The sequence below is a fragment of the Chiroxiphia lanceolata genome, chromosome 10 (assembly GCF_009829145.1).
Source record: "Chiroxiphia lanceolata isolate bChiLan1 chromosome 10, bChiLan1.pri, whole genome shotgun sequence".
Classification (NCBI taxonomy): domain Eukaryota; kingdom Metazoa; phylum Chordata; class Aves; order Passeriformes; family Pipridae; genus Chiroxiphia; species Chiroxiphia lanceolata.
Genome location: NC_045646.1, coordinates 1,559,238 through 1,578,242, shown reverse-complemented (window position 1 = coordinate 1,578,242; position 19,005 = coordinate 1,559,238). Strand labels below are relative to the sequence as shown.

Genomic DNA, 19,005 nt, shown 5'->3' with positions numbered 1-19,005 from the left:
AGGGAGGGAGGGGGATATTGGTGCCGGGGTTACCTGACACTGCACTGACCAGGCAGATCCTGTTTCCAAGGCTTTGTGCTGGTTCACTCTCTGTTCCTTAACTGCACCGGCTTTGGGAGGGGGAAGGGTGGGGATCACTGTCCAACAGGGAAAAGGAATCTTGGGCTCCCAGCAGGGACAAAGGGGCTCACAGGGAAAGGGAAAATCCCTCAGCAAACCCGGGGCATGGTTATCAAAGGGAAATTTCAGTGAAAGAAGGACCTGGGAAGTCTTTTCCAACCTTAATCATTGAATCATTAAGGCTGGAAAAGACCCTTAAGATCATCCAAGTCCTGCCATGACTTGATTTTAAATACAATATTCTGTGATATTCTCTGATTCCAAACACATGGAGAGTCCTGTCAGAGCAGAGGTTGGCATCATTTAGAGGTGTGGATAAGAACTGTGGGCACATATAAACCTAGTTCTGAAGGAAAACAGCCCGAAAGAACCAGAGGTAAGGGAATCTCACCTTCATTCTTCATAAAATAGGAGGATTGTGGACAAAAATGTTTATGTGCTTGGAAGTGTCCCAGAGCTCTGAGCCTGGGGGTTGTTCCCTCTGTTCCCTCCTCTCCTCACATCTCTTTCAATATCCCAGTTTTTAAGGGAAAGATCATGGACTCACAGAATTATTTGGGTTGGAAAGACCTTAAAGCCCATCCAGTGCCACCCCCTGCCATGGGCAGGGACACCTTCCTGAGGTGCACTGAGGAGGAGAGATCAGGGAATCAGCTCAGGGAAGGGAATTCTGCTGCTTCTTGGCTTTTTAATAATCAAATCTCGTGCCAGTTCTGATGTTTTTATTGCCCAGAGACAGAATTCAGCTTTGTTTCAAGCCACACACAATATTACAAATACATATATATATAAATATATATAGAATATATAATATCAACCTCTTTACTGCAGTTATTCAATCCACAGATTGAACAACTGGCAGGGGGTGGAACTGGATGGTCTTTAAGGTCCCTTCCAACCCAAACCATTCCATGATTCTCTACCTTTGCAGTGAATTTGACTATTTTTTTGTTGCAAATTCTTGCCATCTTATTTCAGGACTAGTACAAGTTACTGGTCTGGGTGACTGTGAACTGAAGAGATATTTAAATGAAATATTAATGTAAATGTTATTACACACCTACCTCCAGTTGTTTGCAGCAGAATGATGCTTTTATCTGACATTTACCACCAATTTATAACAAGCTGCCTTTGCAGAAGCCTCTGCACTGGGCTGATGTCAGAGATGGAATTAAATCAGCTCTGGAACAGCACTGCCCAAAGGCCTCTCCCACTAAAAACACACTTAAACCTCTGGGAATTGCACTGCAACTCTGAGCCCACCTGGGAAGCAACAACTGGCAGGACGAGGGGGCCTCATTGATGCCAATCCATTGAAAATGTAAATAGGAACTGCTGATCCCTCCAGAAGTGCAGGGATTGAGCACTGATTGTCTGAGTCCTCTCAGGTTTCCTTCAACCTTGCTGCTGACATTGCCGGGCAGCACATGGACACCCAGCACAGAGCTGCTCACAGCCCCCCACTGCTCTCATTTTTGTCCAAAATAGCTGGGAAAAGACCTATTTTCAATACCCTGTGCTAGTTCTCAATAGGTGGGCAAACAGAGGGACGTCTCCTGCATTGTTGGAAGTCCCAGGCTGCAAAAAACGTAATTAAAAAGCAATTGTGTAATAAAAGGTTTGTTGTTTTGTTTTTTTTTTTAAGGTGAACAATGAAAACTCTTCTTGACAATTAATTCTTGCCCTACCTGTGAAACCAGCCCTAATCTGAGCTGGATGTTGTGAGAACTTGTGCACTGAACACACTTGTTTTGCACAGGACTAATTGAAACCTGTAATTGATAATATCTGCTGAAGCAGCAAGAGTCATTTTTAGCTTCAGAGGCCAAGAGCCTGAGGCAGGGAAGACCTTTCAGATTAATTCCATTATCTGAACTGTGGGCACAGGTTTTAAACAGTGAATAAAAGTGGCTTCTTGGTAAAAACCAGATGAACTTGGGGGTGGGTTCCTGTGGAAATGGGCTCTTGGAGGCCCTGGGGAAATCAAGGTGTGGGTTTTTTATCCATTTTTCATTTTTCTTTGTCTGTTTTTGCAGGCTTGAGGCCATGGCCAAATTCTGGGCTCAGTTTGGGTGATGCTCCCCATTAACCCGAGGCAGATTTTGCCCCAGCACTGCCTTTCCTGCCTTTCCTCCTGCTGCCAGCAGTTCCTCTTCTGCTTGCACGAGAAATGCCTCCAAAATACCACCCAGGGGCCCTTCTCCTGGTGTCTCTCCAGCTTTGGAGAGGAATCAGCCACTTCCCACAGGAATTGCTGTCCCCTGGATGTACTGCTGGAGAAAGCACCAAAACAAGTGCCAAGTGACTTTATCCCATTCATTAAAAACTCGTGCAGCTGAGGCTGGGGCAGGAGCTTTTCCTCTCCCTTCCAGTGCCAGACAGAACTTTCCAGGATTTAAGGAATACTTTCCAAGCTCAGCATCTTCAATGTGTATTTTCTGGTCCCTTGGCCATTGGGCAAAATGAGGGAGCTGCAGTTCTGGATTAGAATTCTCTCTGCTGCACAAGGGCTGCCAAAGGTTTATCAATCCCTAGTTATGCACACAACGGAACAGAGCCCATTTAAACAAATATTAATTCTGGATCAAACCCTGGAATCAATGATCAACTTTCCCCCCAGCGCCAAATCTTGACTGGGTGTGGGTTCTGTTGTTTTTTAAGAATATTTATATGCCTCAGTTTGTACTCTGCTAAACAAAAACACGAAGACAAGGTAGAGGGAAATGTCACAGAATTAGGGCTGATTAAAAGAAATGCTGGTTCTTGTGGTGGAAAATGAAGCTCAGGAATTCATTGCTCCAAGATGGAATTAAAGGCAAAAACTCAGAGGGTCTCCAAAGGACAGATGATTTGAAAAGTAACATTCCAACTAAAAAGGTTTAAACTAAAAGTTTATCCTGGATGTCTTGGATGTGAGTTGGGATGACAACGATGGGCTGCTGGGGACATTCCTTACAGAACATCCAGCCTGGATAACTCAGAGACACTGGACACCACAGAGACATGGCAGGTAATCCAAGCTGGCAATTCCTACATTTAGCTTGGCATTTGGTAAACAGATTGGTGGTTTATATTGTACTTTGTCCCCAGTTCCTTCAGCTGCCTCAAAGAAACACATGCCAAAAAAATAAATCTCATTTTTCTCCATTGAGGACCTGGAAGACTCCGACCATCATCATCCCAACACGAGGATCTCCGGCACTCCCTCACTCTGAGGGGTGGCTGTTGCCCTGCCAACAGCATTATTTGTTAGTGCCTCCATCATTGATAATGCTCTGACTGGGGTGGGCTGGAGGAAGTTGCTGGCAGTGAGTTATAAATGGCAGGTTATCACCAGCCTGGAGGAGTTGCTGACAACTCTATAAATACCCGGGGCCGGCGCGCGCTCGGCCCGGGCCACAAAACGTGTTTCTTACCCTTTTTTGGAGCTGCAAGTTCAGGGTCAGGAGTTCCCTCCAGCCAGGAGTCCCTCCTGGGCTCTGGAACAGACTTCCTTTATCAGCTGCACAGACACAGGAGCAGTTTTTAAGGATAATCCCTGATTCTCCACAGGGACCGTTTCAGGGTGGACACAGGAATGTTTCCTGTCACCAACTGTTGGGTGGGGAATGGAAAAATTGGGAAGAACAGTGAAATAAATTGCCTTTTTTTCCCATAAAAAGCAAGAATTGTTCTTTCATGGTTTGCATCTTAACTAAAATATGGTTCCACTTGCCCAGTTAAGGCTGACAAGATGCTCCTGAGGAGGTGTTTTATTTTTCATCAGAGGCAGAACAAAAACACTGCTGGTCATCAGTGCCAGGTTTGCTCTGATTGCTCCATTTCCCTCACTAGGGTAATTAATTAACCACCTTTTAAACCACCCATGTCAGACCTGGACATTGAGAGGATGGCTCAGGATTCACACTGGAAAAATCTCTTGATAATGAGCTAAGGAATATTAATAATATTAATTCTTTCTTTTCTCTCGGTTTCTTCTTTGTGTGTGCAAACCAGTTAATTCCTTACAAATTTACTTTTTCACTTCCATCTGTATTTATTTTTAGAACAAGGGAACTTTATAATTTAGTCCTAGTAATTACATATTTTAAAATCTAGCCAGCAATACGTGTCCAGTCCTAGAAAGGGTTCTGGCTCCCACTCTCCCAGCCCAGTTCCTGCCTGGCACTTTGCCCACTGAAACACATATCCAGGAATGCAATTTTCACCTCCAGGTGTTAAACATCCCTGCTGCCTAAAAATAATCCTTGTAGAGGAATTAGACTTGATGATTGCCCAGACAGAAAGGCAGAAATATCCCTGCATTTCTCAGCAGTTGCACCAAATATTTTCCAGAGGTTTTAGTATATTTTATATAAATAATTTGATCACAATCAGGGTGGGTTTTTTTCAGCGTCCCTATAATTAAGTTTTGCTCTGGAGGGAACACAAAACACAATCCAAAGGGAAATGGCTCTGGAAAAAGGCCTCCCAGCATGAAGAGTTAAGAGGAACAGAAGGGTTAGGAGGAAATGTTTGGGGCAGGAACCCAAACAGGGATCTCTGGAATGGAGAGAGAACAAGAGAATTATAAATACCAACAAAACTCCAACATGGCAAAATGACCTTTTGTTCCAGATGAATGTGTTCAACAGAGCTCTGAAGTCTGAATCAGATTTAAACAGTCATATCACCAAAATGAATAAGAATTAAGAAGGTAAATTAATTCCTAAGGGAAATCACTGTAGATCTCATTAGTTCAGCAACAAGATACCTTAAAACTTTTAATTAAAGATAATATTTACTGCAAATGAATAAGAGTTGGCAGGTTTCAGCAGAAACCATAATCTCATTTATGCAAAGTTTTCTTCTATTAAGGCAGACATCATTAATCTCATTGGAGATGCCCTCCAGACTGGCAGAGCTGGAGAGGTGATTTCTTCCAGGAGTCTTTTTATCTGCACCAAAGAGCTGTAACAGGAGCAGACACACCATGAGAGGGGCTGAGCAATTAGAGGGGGCTCTGTGCAAACACAGCCCTGACGTATCCCTGGCACTGGCTCCCGTAATGAGCTCCTTCCAACGGGCCCAGCTCCCCCCAGAGCAGAACAGCAACACCCACTGCAGCTCCCCCTGCTCAGCTCCTGCCCAGGGATCAGTGCTGGGACACAATTCCCACTCTGGAGTTGGTGTAAAACGGAACAGCCAAGGGCAGGGCATGGAAGAGCTCGGAGCAGCTGTTGGGAAGCTCCACTTTCTGCTTCAGTGCTGGAAAAGCTTTCTCTTTACAAGGGTCAGTTTATACAATCCCAGACTGGTTTGGGTTGGAGGGACCTTAAAGCCCATCCCATTCCACCCCCTGCCATGGGCAGGGACACCTTCCACTAGCCCAGGTTGCTCCAAGCCCCGTCCAACCTGGCCTTGGACACTTCCAGGGATGGGGCAGCCACAGCTTCTCTGGGCAACCTGTGCCAGGGCCTCCCCACCCTCACATCCAGGAATTCCTTCCCAATATCCCATCTAGCCCTGCCCTCTGGCAGTGGGAAGCCATTCCCTGTGTCCTTCCCTCCATCCCTTGTCCCCAGTCCCTCTCCAGCTCTCCTAGAGCCCCTTTAGGCCCTGGAAGGGGCTCTCAGCTCTCCCTGAAGCCTTCTCTTCTCCAGGTGAACCCCCCCAGCTCTCCCAGCCTGGCTCCAGAGCAGAGGGGCTCTCCAGCCCTGGGAGCATCTCCGTGGCCTCCTCTGGATTTATCCCAGCAGCTCTTTGTGGTGTTGGGGCTGAGGTGCCTGGGTGGTGGGAGCAGGGCTGGAAGTGGAGCCCAGCTCTGCTGGTGGCACTGAGCACCCTCCTCCCTTCCAGGGCTGAGCTGCAGCTCCTGCTTCTTCCAGAAAGAGGAGGCACTCGGTGTCCCCTCAGCCTGGAGTGACAATTCCAGAGTGACTCAGGGTGACTCACTCCCAGGGGCACCTAATCCAGCCCAGCCACTGCTGCTCTTCTTTCCAAAGGAGGAGAGAACAGCCAGGAAAAACAAAGCAGGCAAAGCTGCCCTAAGTCCACATTCCAAATGGGGGCCATTTTAAACCCAGGTTAACAGTATTTTTAGCATTTTTTATCACTGTTTCGAGCTGAAGAGTCACCGCAGCCCCGGGTCAGGCGTGGGTGAAGTCACAGGTTCAAGCCCATCTCTCCTCAGACAGGTCTCTGGAGTTCAAGGATCTCCCCTAAAAATAACTCCCTTCTTGTCAGCTGACAAAAGTGTAACCATGAGAGGGCTGGTTTTGGGTTACTGGTGGACTCTGGGATCATCCAGTCCTGCTCCCATCGGAGTGACTGAAGCAGAAGGAGCAACATTTGATCTCCTGGCTGGGAGTGTTTCCTTAGATACCATTATCTGAGCTGCTGCACCAATAATAATAACAATAATAATAATTTTAAAGCTAAGCACAGCTCCTTTGCAAGCAATTATCCCACTAACAAATAGCTGTGGAGGTGCTGGATGAGTAAGGAACCAGGAAGGGCCCGTGTCCATTTTCCCTGAGTGTTCCCAACTCCAGCCCAGAGTGATGTTAATCCCAGGTGGCTGCTCCCAGGCCCAGGGAAATGAGTTTCCTAATGGAATTCCTGAGAGGAGAGGTCTTTGCTGACTGCCAGGAGTCAGGGCTCCAGTTACAGCACTATCTTCCATCCCTGCACTCCGTTCCTGAGCCCCAGTTAAGGTAGTTTGGCATCAGCAGGAATTTTGTGTATCAGGGACAGCACAGCCCCCAATGACAAGATCATGTCACTGCTCCCTGCAGGCTGCAAAACACAGCTCAGATCCTCTGTTTCCCTTGGAAAACTAATGAACAGCTGTTTCATTCCTTTTTCCAATCAGGAATCTATTCCCTCTCACCAGGAGCACGGAGCAAAGTGGGAAATACAACCAAAAAAGTAAACTTTCTGTAGGGAAGAGCCCTACATGTGAGAACAGCAGAAGAAATTAAAAGCATAGGAACTAAAAAGTAGGATTATTGTCCAAGATTAAGATTTAGCAGATTAAGACAAGTACCTGTTTCTATTCAGTTGGAATGATTTAAATGCTATTCCCATTTTCTTCCCAGCTCTTGCTCCCAGTTCTCCTCTAGCATGGACTTGCTGGGCAGATTTAGATGTTGATTGATAAGCAACAAACAGTATTTACTACTATTAAATTAATATAAAAAACATAATATAAAATACATATTTTATATAAATATATAAAAATATTAAATAAAATATATAAAATATTATAGGAATTATATAAAATATCAGTACAATTAAAGTCTTATTTACTGACTGGTTTGTAGTATTTTCTAATATTCCACAGGGCTGCAAATAAAAGGAATCATTTTGCATCCAATAAACCCACCAACATAATGTGTGAAAACCAGGAATTCACAGCTGTACCTTCCATGGAGATCAAACAGTTTTTATTTACTAAGAAAGAGACATAAAAGGTGATTAGGAAACAGAACAGTGACAAATATTTACCATTTGAAAATGCTGAAATGAAACAAGGGGAACAATTTTCCTCCCAGATTTTCCTGCAAATGTCTTGGAACATTTTAATGCAGGATAAAGTAAATCCAACACTTCAAAAAGAAAGTAAAACTGTGTTAGAATGCAAATTTAACACATTTTCCTTTTACATCAGGAATCTAAAACAAAAACCAAGACAACCAAAGTACATTTCCAGAACCATCCTCCATTTTTCATCACCACAAGGCTGAGAATCAGGAAAAATAATCCCAAAAAAGAGCCTCACTCCCATGGGAATGCTGAGGTCCATCACTGGGGGGGACACACACCTCAGCTTACTCCTCCTGATGGGACAGTTCTCTCACAGCTTTGATTGTAGAAATACTTCCATATTTTTATTTGATTTGCCTGATCTCCTGTTTTTAGTTGGATGATGGGCAGATTTTTTGGAAGTTTATTCAGGCTAAATTCAGATCTTTCATTATTTGAAAGTCCCACCTGGACAAAGGAAAGTTCTTGGCCTGGGACCAGTCACTCTATACAGAAACAGGTGTGTTTGAGATGATAGAAACTGGACACTATCTAAATTATGACATTTATGTCATTTCCTATTTAGAGTTCCAGCAGATGGTCAAGGAGATGTGGGATGTTCCTTCCGACCCAGAGTGAGGAACCACGAGCCGGGGGATGAACATCCACGGAGAAGATTCCCTCAGCCAGGAGCCTGATGCAGGATCCAGGAGGAGGAAGGAAGAAGGGATCAATGACCCCCACCTGTCCTGGCTCCTCCTGCCTGGATCCTCCATCCTGCCCTGGCTCCTCCTCCAGCTGCAGGAGATGGATTGGCCTGGGATGGCTCCGCTTGGCTTCCAATGTCCTGGGAAATCTGAGCCCTGAGTCCCATCTTGTCATTTACCTCCCCAGTGCTCCCTGGTTAGACAGAATTGTTTGCCTGGGAGGTATAAAATTCCATCTCCTGGGGCTGTCAGTTGTTTTGTACCCTTGAGGAATTCCATATAAAATAGGGAATGGCCCTGCTGTGCTGTCACACCCCCCACAGCAACACCCCCGAGGAGTTCAGGAGAGAGCCCGGACAGAACAGCCCTTTTTGTTCAGATGAAACACTTACTGCCTGCACAGCTCAGCCTGAGTGTGACAATCCCTCAGGAGAGGAGAACAGAACAACTGAATGCTGGGATTTCTTGGCATTGGTGGAGAACTGGCTCCTGATGTTCCCGGGAGCTGCTCAGGCCACGGGGCTGCCCATGAGCCGTTCCTGCCGCAGGGCCACCAGCCTCTGGAACCACTTCTCCTCAGCTTCTGCCTTCTCAATGAACAGCTGGGGACAGGGGAGAGGAGGGAAAGTTGGCACAACTCAGGAACTCTCTGTTTGTCAGGACCTGTTGGAATATCTGGGAACTATTTCAGTGCCCAAGGGAAAAGCTCAGCTGAGCACAGGGGGTGAAACACAAAGGGGAGATCGAACGGAAGGAGAGACTTCTCATGGAATCACAGGATGGCTTGGCTTGGAAGAGACATTAAAGACCACAATAACTGGAAAGCAAAGGCTCCAATTTCCAATTTCAGAAAGGACATTAAAGATCATCACAACTGGAAAGCAAAGACTCCAGTTTCAGTCTCCTGAACCAGCAAGTTCATCACTGCCCGTGTCCTGCTCCCTGTCACTGGGTTCATTATACAACACTCACATTCATTTAGTCATTTTTAACTTGCTAACTCTTAAAAAACCTCAATGCAAATCCTTTTATTTCCTGCTAAAGTGCTCATAAAGGAACTTGCTTAAGTTTAGCCACATGATTTAAAATTACCTTAAGTCTGTACTGCATTTAAAGCTTCACAAGTTGACAAAAAATGGGCAAGTTCTCAGTCTTCCACCAACAACATGCCCTGAATTCTTATTGAACAGGATCTTGAATTCCCCTGTGTTACATGAGTTATATTTTGTTATAAAATTCATTTGTAAGTCTACAGCTACATCACTGGTGAACTTATTTGGGTCGTGTGACCCTGCTCTCCTTCAGCTACAGAGAAATTCGGGATAAATATGAGCACACTTACATTTGGATGTGCTAAGGAATTGTCATCCTGGTATTTGATGGCAGTGGGAATGCTGGCAGGGGGAGGCTCTTTCTCAGGAGCTGCTGCCTCAGCGGCGCCCGCTCCGACAGTCACAGGTTCATGTTGGAGCTCAGGAGGTTCTGTCACCTAAAAAGAAACAAACACAGAAAATCAAAGCACTTTATCCTCAAATTCCCAAACGTGGCAGGATCTGAACTGAGCATTCAGTTGTCTTCCCTTTGTACATGTGCCCACAAAAGGATCCTCATGGAAATACTTCTCCGTGTGCTTGGTGGAACACACTGGCCATGGACAAAGGTCCAGGATAAGCACATGGAGTGCCAAAAAAGGTATTGCCCAAGGCAAGGAGAGAGCCTGAAGAACAGGAATGATGGGTTCTTGGGTCGCTTTCTGAAGAAGCTGCATCAACTTCTCGGAGGTTTCTGGAATGGCAAGAAAATGAACGTTCCTGGGGAAACCAACAGTGATAATTCTGAACACCTCCCTGCCAGGTGGGAAAACTGAACAAAGCCTTGCCTTGCTCACTTCCAAAGACAACAGCATCCAAGTTCTCTAGAAGATTGGGTGGTCAAAATCCTGGTAAAATTGTCAAATCTGGGAAAGCTGAAAACCAAGCTGGTTCTTTTCAGGGAGTAAATGTGGTCTTAAAGTCTGGCTCCAGTTAAGCAGAATTCAAGACATTTCTCCCTTTAATTACAGTGTAAATGTCTGATTACTTTGAGATTTTAATTCTTCTGCTTTACCTCAAACAAGACTTCAAACCCTTCTGCTTCACAGAATTCTTCCACATTTAAATGTATTCTCTGAACCCACCCCAGACACCGGAGAGGGGCCGCTGGGGTTTAAGGTTGTCACCATCGATGCCCTTTCAGCAATGGGAACTGCCTTCATGGCACAGCTTCCTGCTGGCTCTCAGAGGGTTGTGGAGCAGGAAAGGAACGTGGGAATACTGAAAAGGTACCTTTTTGACTTCTTTGCTCGACCGGAAGGTCTGGGGGACGAAGGCGTCGCTCTCGATCGCTTCGATTTCCTTCACTCGCTTCACTTGGTCCACGAGGGTGGCCTGGTCTGCAAGGGCAGGGGGGACATCAGGGGCCTTTAGTGCAATCCTGGCATCAAACCCTGGCCAAGAGGTTCCCTGAGTATAGTTTGGGACGTACCAGGAAAATCCCAATGTGTGATGCAGCCTAAAACACCCTAAAAAACTCCCTGGGTGAATGTAACACCAGGGGACGGGGTTGGCCATTACTGCTCAACCTGGGAGAGCATTCCAGGTGCTGACAGGAATTTGCCAGAGCTGTCCTTGTGGAATAACCAGAGAAGAGAAGGCTCCAGGGAGACATGAGAGCCCAGGGCTCCAGGAGAGCTGGAGAGGGACTTGGAACAAGGGATGGAGGGACAGGACACAGGGAATGGGTTCCCACTGACAGAGAGGAGTTTACATGGGATATGGGGAAGGAATTCCTGGCTGGGAGGGTGGGGAGGCCCTGGCACAGATTGCCCAGAGAAGCTGTGGCTGCCCCTGGATCCCTGGAAGTGTCCAAGGCCAGGTTGGAGCAACCTGGGCTAGTGGGAGGTGTCCCTGCCCATGGCAGGGGTGGGGCTGGATGGGTTTTAAGATCCCTTCCAACCCAAACCATTCCATGATTCCAAGATGCCAAGAGCTGCACTGCAGCAAAGCCCAGAAGTACAGTTTAATCCTGTTTTATTTTTAATTTAGCAGGAATTAAGCTTGTGTTTAAAAGTTGCCTGGCTGCTGAAGTCTTCTCCTTTAAAACACATTCCTAAGGATTTTTTGGCATAAACCAAATCTACCAATGCCCTGCTGGGGAGAGGGAGTCATAATCCATGGAGTTTTCGGGCCCACCTGGCCTGAGGGGAAATAAAGGGCCCCTGATTAAAGCCATGGATCAGAAAGGCAGGGAAAGGAGATTTAAAATCAGCTGCTCAGCTCTGATTTCCCAAAATCCCAGCCGGTTCCAGGATCTCACATGGACCCTACACAAACTGATGGGAATGACAAATTAGGGGGCAAAAATCCCTGAATGCTCCCAATGACATCAGGGACATTAAGGGGGTAAATGGAGTGAGGAAGCAGAGCCCATTAGTGCAGGACTTGTTTGACAAACACATTATGGGGAGATAAAACGACTTCCAGATGTTGTTTGTCAGATGTCAGTAGGAAGGAGATGTATTTCATAGGAAAATCAAAAATAATGGAGTCAGAAAGCTAAGAGGCCTCAGACAAAAAAAAATCAATACTAACTCACTGCACGGAGTCTTTTCACCCTGTTAGAGGGGAAAAAAAAGGAATTAAATCTTGGATTAGGGCTTGTTGGGGCTATTTTTTATCAAAAGGGGGACAATTTCCATCCCTGTCACCAGCTCCTTCCCAGAGCTCCATGGTTGAGGGGACCTTTCCCAGTTCTCCCAGTCACAGGTTTAACTGGGAACTCCATCCTTCAGAGATAATTCAGTATTTTACACTTCTATATTTATATCTATTTCTATCTTCCCATATATAGAAATAAACCCATCTTTTCTAGCTGCTAATTTCATATCGAATTAGCCTATATTAGCAAGAACATGAAATGCCACTTTAAAACAAGAAATGTGTACGAATTCTTTAGCTGCCACCCAAAAACATCACACACACAATAATTAAAGACAGCAGAGAAGCAGATAAAAGAAAAAGAATCAGAGAATTCTATGATTCTGTAAATCACACAAAAGAAAAAGTAACTTCCCTGCAAGCTCGGCCTAAAATATTCCCATTTTTTTTCCTAATTTTTAAAGACAAAATTTAACCCACTAAGAGTTTTAAAAGCATTAAATGACCAATAACATCTTGTGGATCATCCATTAAATAAAAATATTCTTCAAATATTTCTTGGGAAATCTTTAGGTGTAAATTATTATGGATTCACTGCTCACCTCAAATCCTGACCATGAACATGAACAACATAAAGAGCTTTCTTTCAAGCAGGTTTAACTCTAGAATCAAAGCAACCACATAATAAACCTCATATATCCCTCAGAATCTGTTTCTTCCTATTTCACTAATTAGATTTAAGGGGTTAATTTAACTGAGCAAATTAAAATATAACCCATTCTGGGTAAAACGCTTTGAAAGACAGAAAAAAAATCGCTGCTTTTTTTTCCTGCTCCTCTGTTTATGAGTTTGAAGGAAACACCAACAGATCCCAGACTAAACAAACAACTGAAGAAGAAAATATTTTCCCTTTGATCCCATTTTATTTGGGATTATTGGAAGTGTATTTTTATATGACTGCCTTACAGAACTGTCTGTTTGCCAACAGAACTGTTCCCACACCCCCCCTGATTTTTAATTGATCCCAGTTTTACTGAAGCTGCACAAACTGACACTTTCAAAGGAAAACTGGAGTTTTCCCTGGACAATTTGCAGTAGGAGAGGCAAACCCATCAGGAATCTCCCTGAAAAAACCACTCCCTGGCTGTGGGAGGTGTTGGATTCTGCAGGCACTGCGCTGGGATATTGGGATTAAACACAAGGGAAGCACCGGGGGAAGGAGGGAAAATCCCATAGGATGGGGGGATTCCCTGTGGTTGTGTCATCCCTGGACTTTATCAAACTTGGAGTGATGGTTTTTAGGGATTTTTTCCCCCTCCAATCTTTTCTCTGAGCAGGAGACAACCAGTGCTGGCTCACGGGAGTTGTCCCGACCTGGAGCCACAGGAATTTGGGAGTCCCCTTTCCCAGCTGGAGCCTCAGAGGCCACTCCAGAGGTGACAATTCCAGCACCAGTGGGAACAAAATCCGGAGCAAAACAGCCCAGGAATGTCCTGCTCCCGCCAGCTTTTAACACAACATTCCCCCGTGTCCCCAGATCCCTTCTCCTCCTGTCCCTCCAAGGTCCCTCCAGGCCGGTGTTCCCTCGGGAGCCTCCCGGGATCTCATCCAGCCCATCCCGCTTCCCAGCTGCCGTTAGAGGGAGGCACCTCCACACTCAACGGGGCCTTTGCCGAGCCTTTGGATCTGTGGATGCCTGAGGATGCTCCAAGCTCAGCATCCCTGCCCGGACACCATCCCGGTGCATCCCGGATTTAGGAATAGCTCCGAACCCACCTCTGCCTTCCCTCAAAGCCTCAGGGCTGCTGCCTGCTCCCCGATCCCGGTCCCACACTATTTCCCAGCTGTTGGGATTTCCAGGGAAATCGCTTTTCCCAGCCAAACTCACAGAAGCCATAAACACGCTCCAAATGGAGTTTTTTGCCTGTTATTTCTGTTCTCCCAAAGTGCTTTAAAAATACGATTACAAGGCATTGAAGGAGCAGGTTGTGAGGACTCCAGAACTCATTCCCTACAGGATTTACAAATAAGTTGGAAAAATACAAATTAGCAGGGAAAAGTTTGCCCAGGCTTGTTTTAAAATCCTGTCAAATTGTTTGGCTTTTTTTTTAAATCCTGTTAATTTTAATTATCATTAAAATATATTAAAATAGCACTTTGTGAGCACTTAGTACTTACAAGAGAGGTACTACAGAGAGTAGTAGAATACTATAAGTTTGCTGTTTTATTACATTATAGTGATAATAACCTCATTTTTAAGGATTTTAAAACAAGTCTGGACATTAATGGTTTTTCCTTGAAAAAATGGAAGTACTGGGTATAAAATCCAGCAGAAAACAGGATGGGAAAGTTCAGCTACTGAGCTCTGAATTTATATTTCATTTTAACTAAGACCTTTTAATTTCAGAATATTAAATTTCTGCTGCAGCCTTAAATGACCTTCCCCACCGTGCTTTCCCACCTGGGCTTGCTCCCACATCCACATTTTGAGGGCTTTTTGGGACATTTTTGTGAACATTCCGGGAAGGAGCCACACTCGGCCAATGGAGCGGTGGGAAACGGCTCCAAATCCCTGGATATTTCCCACCCCTCAGCCCAGGGAGGGAGATGTGCAGGGCTGGGATGTGGCCACCCCACGTTTGCCAGCGGGGCCGATCCCGGAGCTCCCGGCTCCGCGTTTTTCTGGGACACAAAGGCAGGATCTGTAACTCGATGCTCAATTTACCCTTGTCTCGCAGGAGATTTTTCCCCGCTAATTGATAGAAATTAAGCCATTAATCAAGGCCCCAGCCATCATTCAACCCGGGGAAGATGAATCCAAACTTTCATCATAACCACCTTCCCCATTTTAGTGTTCATTAGCATTAATTTTTAATGCAATTATGCTCTTCTTTTACGCTGAGCTCATAAATTACGGCTCTTTTGTTGCTCGCTGGCCTTGTAAAATCCAAGGTAATGCTTTGTGCTCTGATCTTAAAGGCAATTACTGCCTGCCTCTATCTTTTCCATCTGCCCATCCCAAATAACCCCCGTGTTGTAGGTACAAGCTCACCAGGGCAGACCCGACACGGAACGATTTGTCTCCGTGAAACCCACACCCGGAGCTGTCTGACACGGGCAGGGAAAGGATTCCTGGGATTCTGGGGCACACCCGGCTGCATCCAGGGATCCCACAGCACAGAAACAACGGGAAAATGGGGACTGTACCTTGGACACGGGGCAAAAAATGGGTGTATTGCAGCGGGAATCAGCTGCTTGGATGAGCACACCGAGGCCCTGCAGGACAGCAGGGCTGGAACTTGGAGGCTCTCCAGCTTTTCCATGGATCATTTTGTGTTTACACTTCAAAAGTGCTGCTGGCACGTGCCCAGTGTTTATTTTTTTCCCCCTGCTGCCTGTTAGAGTGTGTGGTGACACCCACAGAGCCCTTCCAGGGGATACCACGTTCCAGGGATCCCGCGCTGGCACTCGGGGTCGGGAACTTCCAGGCTTTTATTCCCAGTGCATATATTGATCCTCAGGAGCACAGCAAGGGAAAAGCACAGCAGCTACAACCACCTCTGGCTGCCCTCAAACACTGTCTGAGGGGCTCCAGGGAAAATGAAACAGAGATCAGGAAGATACTGGTTGGTTTTCATTATTTTCCTGCTTTTTTTCCCGGGCTGGGCCTTTACTGGGATATGAAATAACACCACTCACACCAGGTAAATGTCTGTCTAGCACCAAGAAAACATGATACATCCTTAAATTCCCATTTATCTAGGCCTCAGCCAGCATAAATAAGGCAATTCCCAGTAAAATCTCATTCTCATCCCATAGATTCACTCCGTGCTCTTGGAAAAACACCTCTGTCCATCCCTGTGTGACATTGGCACAAGCACCCAGAGCCACAGAAACCCATTTTTTATCAGAAAATAAAAGACTCCAGATGAGGAATTGTAGTTTAAGCAAAGGGATCTGGATTTCTGTCAAACCCCACCAAAGGCTCAGCCTCCTCTCAGCTTCCCAGGCTCCCGAATTCATCCCTTTTTGTGGAGAACACGGATGGGGCTCCACACTGAGGGGCCTGGAGTAACCTGGGATAGTGGAAGGTGTCCCTGCCCATGGCACTGGATGGGCTTTGAGGTCTCTTCCAACCCAAACCACCCTGGGATTCCATGATAATTTTTTTCTCCTTTACAACCAAACTGGAAAACTTCTCTCCCCTTCCATTTCCTTGGGATAAATCCAACCCAGCCCCCTCAGCTGTTGTCCACAACCAATATTTCCTAAACCTCTGCCCAACTCCTCCTGCTGCACCTTTGCTGCTTTTTAAGAGGCTCAGGAGACAACTGAAAATCAGATTTTTTACTTTCCATTTTTTCCTTTCACTGCCCATTCCATATATCCCTGGTTATTTTCTCCATACATCCCTGGTTATTTTCTCCATACATCCCTGGTTATTTTCTCCATACAACCCTGGTTATTTTCCCTTTAGAAACAGCTTTTCAATAAGTAGCTATAAATTGTTGTTTAAAATGATTGCAGTCAGATAACTAATTACCTGATGGCTTCACAATCCCATTACCTGACCTATCCTTTAGCACAAATAAATGCCACGAGATGACAGTAAAACACACAACACTAATGAAGTACAGAAGCCATCTCTGTTCCTCATCTGTCTGAAATGTTGAAGACAATTTTGAGACTTTTAATTTGTAAAAAAAAAAAATAAAATCATAAATTTCCTTGTTGGAGAGACCATAAATTTATCTGTTTCACTTGTAGAATAGTAAAGCTTTGATTAGACCTGTTGTAATTCCTACAATAAAATTACTCCAATACCAGCTGAAAAAATGTTTTTGTATTTATCAAAGATTCGTGGAATGGTTTGGGTTGGAGGGACCTTAAAGCCCATCCTGTCCCACCCCCTGCCATGGGCAGGGACAACTTCCACTAGCCCAGGTTGCTCCAACCTGGCCTTGGACACTTCCAGGGATGGGGCAGCCACAGCTTCTCTGGGCAACCTGTGCCAGGGCCTCCCCACCCTCACAGCCAGGAATTCCTTCCCAATATCCCATCTAAACCTCCTCTCTGTCACTGGGAAGCCATTCCCTGTGTCCTGTCCCTCCATCCCTTGTCCCCAGTCCCTCTCCAGCTCTCCTGGAGCCCCTTTAGGCCCTGCAAGGGGCTCTCAGCTCTCCCTGGAGCCTTCTCTTCTCAAGGGGAACCCCCCCAGCTCTCCCAGCCTGGCTCCAACCCTGGGAGCAGCACCAGGACACCAGGATTGGGGCTCACCTGGAAGCCCTGGAATACAAAGGGGCAGGAGATGATGGGCAGGACAAAGCAGGTTAAAATTCAAGGAACACATTTAAAAGTGATTATTAATTACAGCAGCTTTAATCAAAAGCCTGGGATTGATTACTCCCACAGCCATTATCCATGGGGGGCTATTGATCCCTCTCCTGATTCCCTTTCCCTCACTTTGCCCAGGAGGAATGTGGGCACAGGGAGTGGCCAGCAGAGATGCCACATTCCCTCCTGCCATGTCATCCTTCCCAGTTTCCATCAGCATTGTTTGGATGCTCTTCCTAACACACCCCACTCGGCCACTGAACCAAAACTTCCCGGTTTTTTATCTCATCCTTGATTTGTTCCTGCTTATTTTGAATTCTGAGCTGTCAATATAAAGATTAAACAGGGATAAAGGAGGATCCCAGGATGTGCCAGATGCTGGGACAGCCCCTGGGACCTGCAGCCCCACACCAGGAGTCTGTGGCACACGAGGGACACCAGGGTGGGGCAAAACCTGCCACTGCCCAGGCAAAAACCAGGAGAGATCTGAAATCCCACCTTTGGTAAGACACAAAAAGCTCATTCACATATTTCTCCTACATCTATTATGGGTATTAAATGATTTTGGGGACTTAACAGGCTGAGTTCAGGTCTTTGCCACCACAATGAACTTCAACAAAATTTACTGAGATAACTGATGACCTAAGGCAGGAACTAATGAACTAAAGGGCATCCCAATATATTCCTGGATTGGTGAGTAAAGCACTTTAACTTATTAGAGCTGCCTGACCTCATCCCATCAAATCTTCTCGTGGCACAGCCAACCCGTGGTTTTAATATCAATTACACCAAGGGAAGAGTCCTTTAACTCTTACTAAAGGAAGTGGGGAGGGAAAGAGGTGCTTTGGGGTCATCCTGTGCAGGGCCAGGAGTTGGACTCCATGATCCCTGTGGGTCCCTTCCAACTCAGGATGTTCTGTGGTGGCCATGGATAAAGTGCTGGTTTGATTCTCCACGTGAGTACTTTTGGCCAACAGGTTAAAAATGAGTATTAAAAAACAGAGTTTATCAGCTGGGATCATTTCAGAGTTTACAATGACAGGATTTTCTAAAAGCTGAGTCCTCCAGGTTTTCCTGTATGTTCTAACTTTTCTTCTGTGACCCCCCCATGACTCAAAAACACAGAATCATGGAATGGTTTGGGTTGGAAGGACTTAAAGCCCATCCAGTGCCACCCCTGCCACGGGCAGGGACACCTTCCACTAGCCCAGGTTGCTCCAACCTGGCCTTGGACACTTCCAGGGATCCAGGGGCAGCCACAGCTTCTCTGAGCAACCTGTGCCAGGGCCTCACCAGCCTTTCCTTTTAAAATATTTTAAATAAACTTACATATCTGATATGAAACAATAGGGGAAAAGATCCTTTAAACCCACCTGCTACGTGCTCATTTAGGTTAATTGAATTAAATCCATAACATGTATTGTTTTAAAAGTCCATTTAAGCTACAGCAACACGTTCCCTCACCTGCAGAAAGCACAGTTTTCCTGCTCTGAGTTAAATCCTGTTAATCCATGTGTTCCAACATGGCATTCCCTGCAAGAACACAAACCTATTTTATTATGCTCCATCCCTGGAAGTGTCCAAGGCTATGGGATAGTGGAAGGTGTCCCTGCCCGTGGCAGAGGGTTGCACTGGATGGGCTT

The 19,005-nt window shown here is 45.8% G+C and overlaps 1 protein-coding gene across 2 annotated transcripts in view; it reads right to left on the bottom strand.

Annotated features, from left to right (window-relative positions):
• Window positions 1–7,530: 7,530 nt before the first annotated feature.
• Window positions 7,531–19,005, bottom strand: part of RSRC1 (arginine and serine rich coiled-coil 1) — a 104,742-nt gene continuing 93,267 nt past the window's right edge. For both annotated transcript variants that reach the window (XM_032698122.1, XM_032698123.1), the window contains 3 exons: window positions 10,658–10,764; window positions 9,676–9,822; window positions 7,531–8,935 (listed from right to left, as the gene is read on the bottom strand). In XM_032698122.1, the coding sequence (XP_032554013.1) occupies window positions 8,843–8,935; window positions 9,676–9,822; window positions 10,658–10,764 (347 nt within the window). In that variant the 3' untranslated portion in view covers window positions 7,531–8,842. The remainder of the gene's footprint in view (window positions 8,936–9,675; window positions 9,823–10,657; window positions 10,765–19,005) is intronic.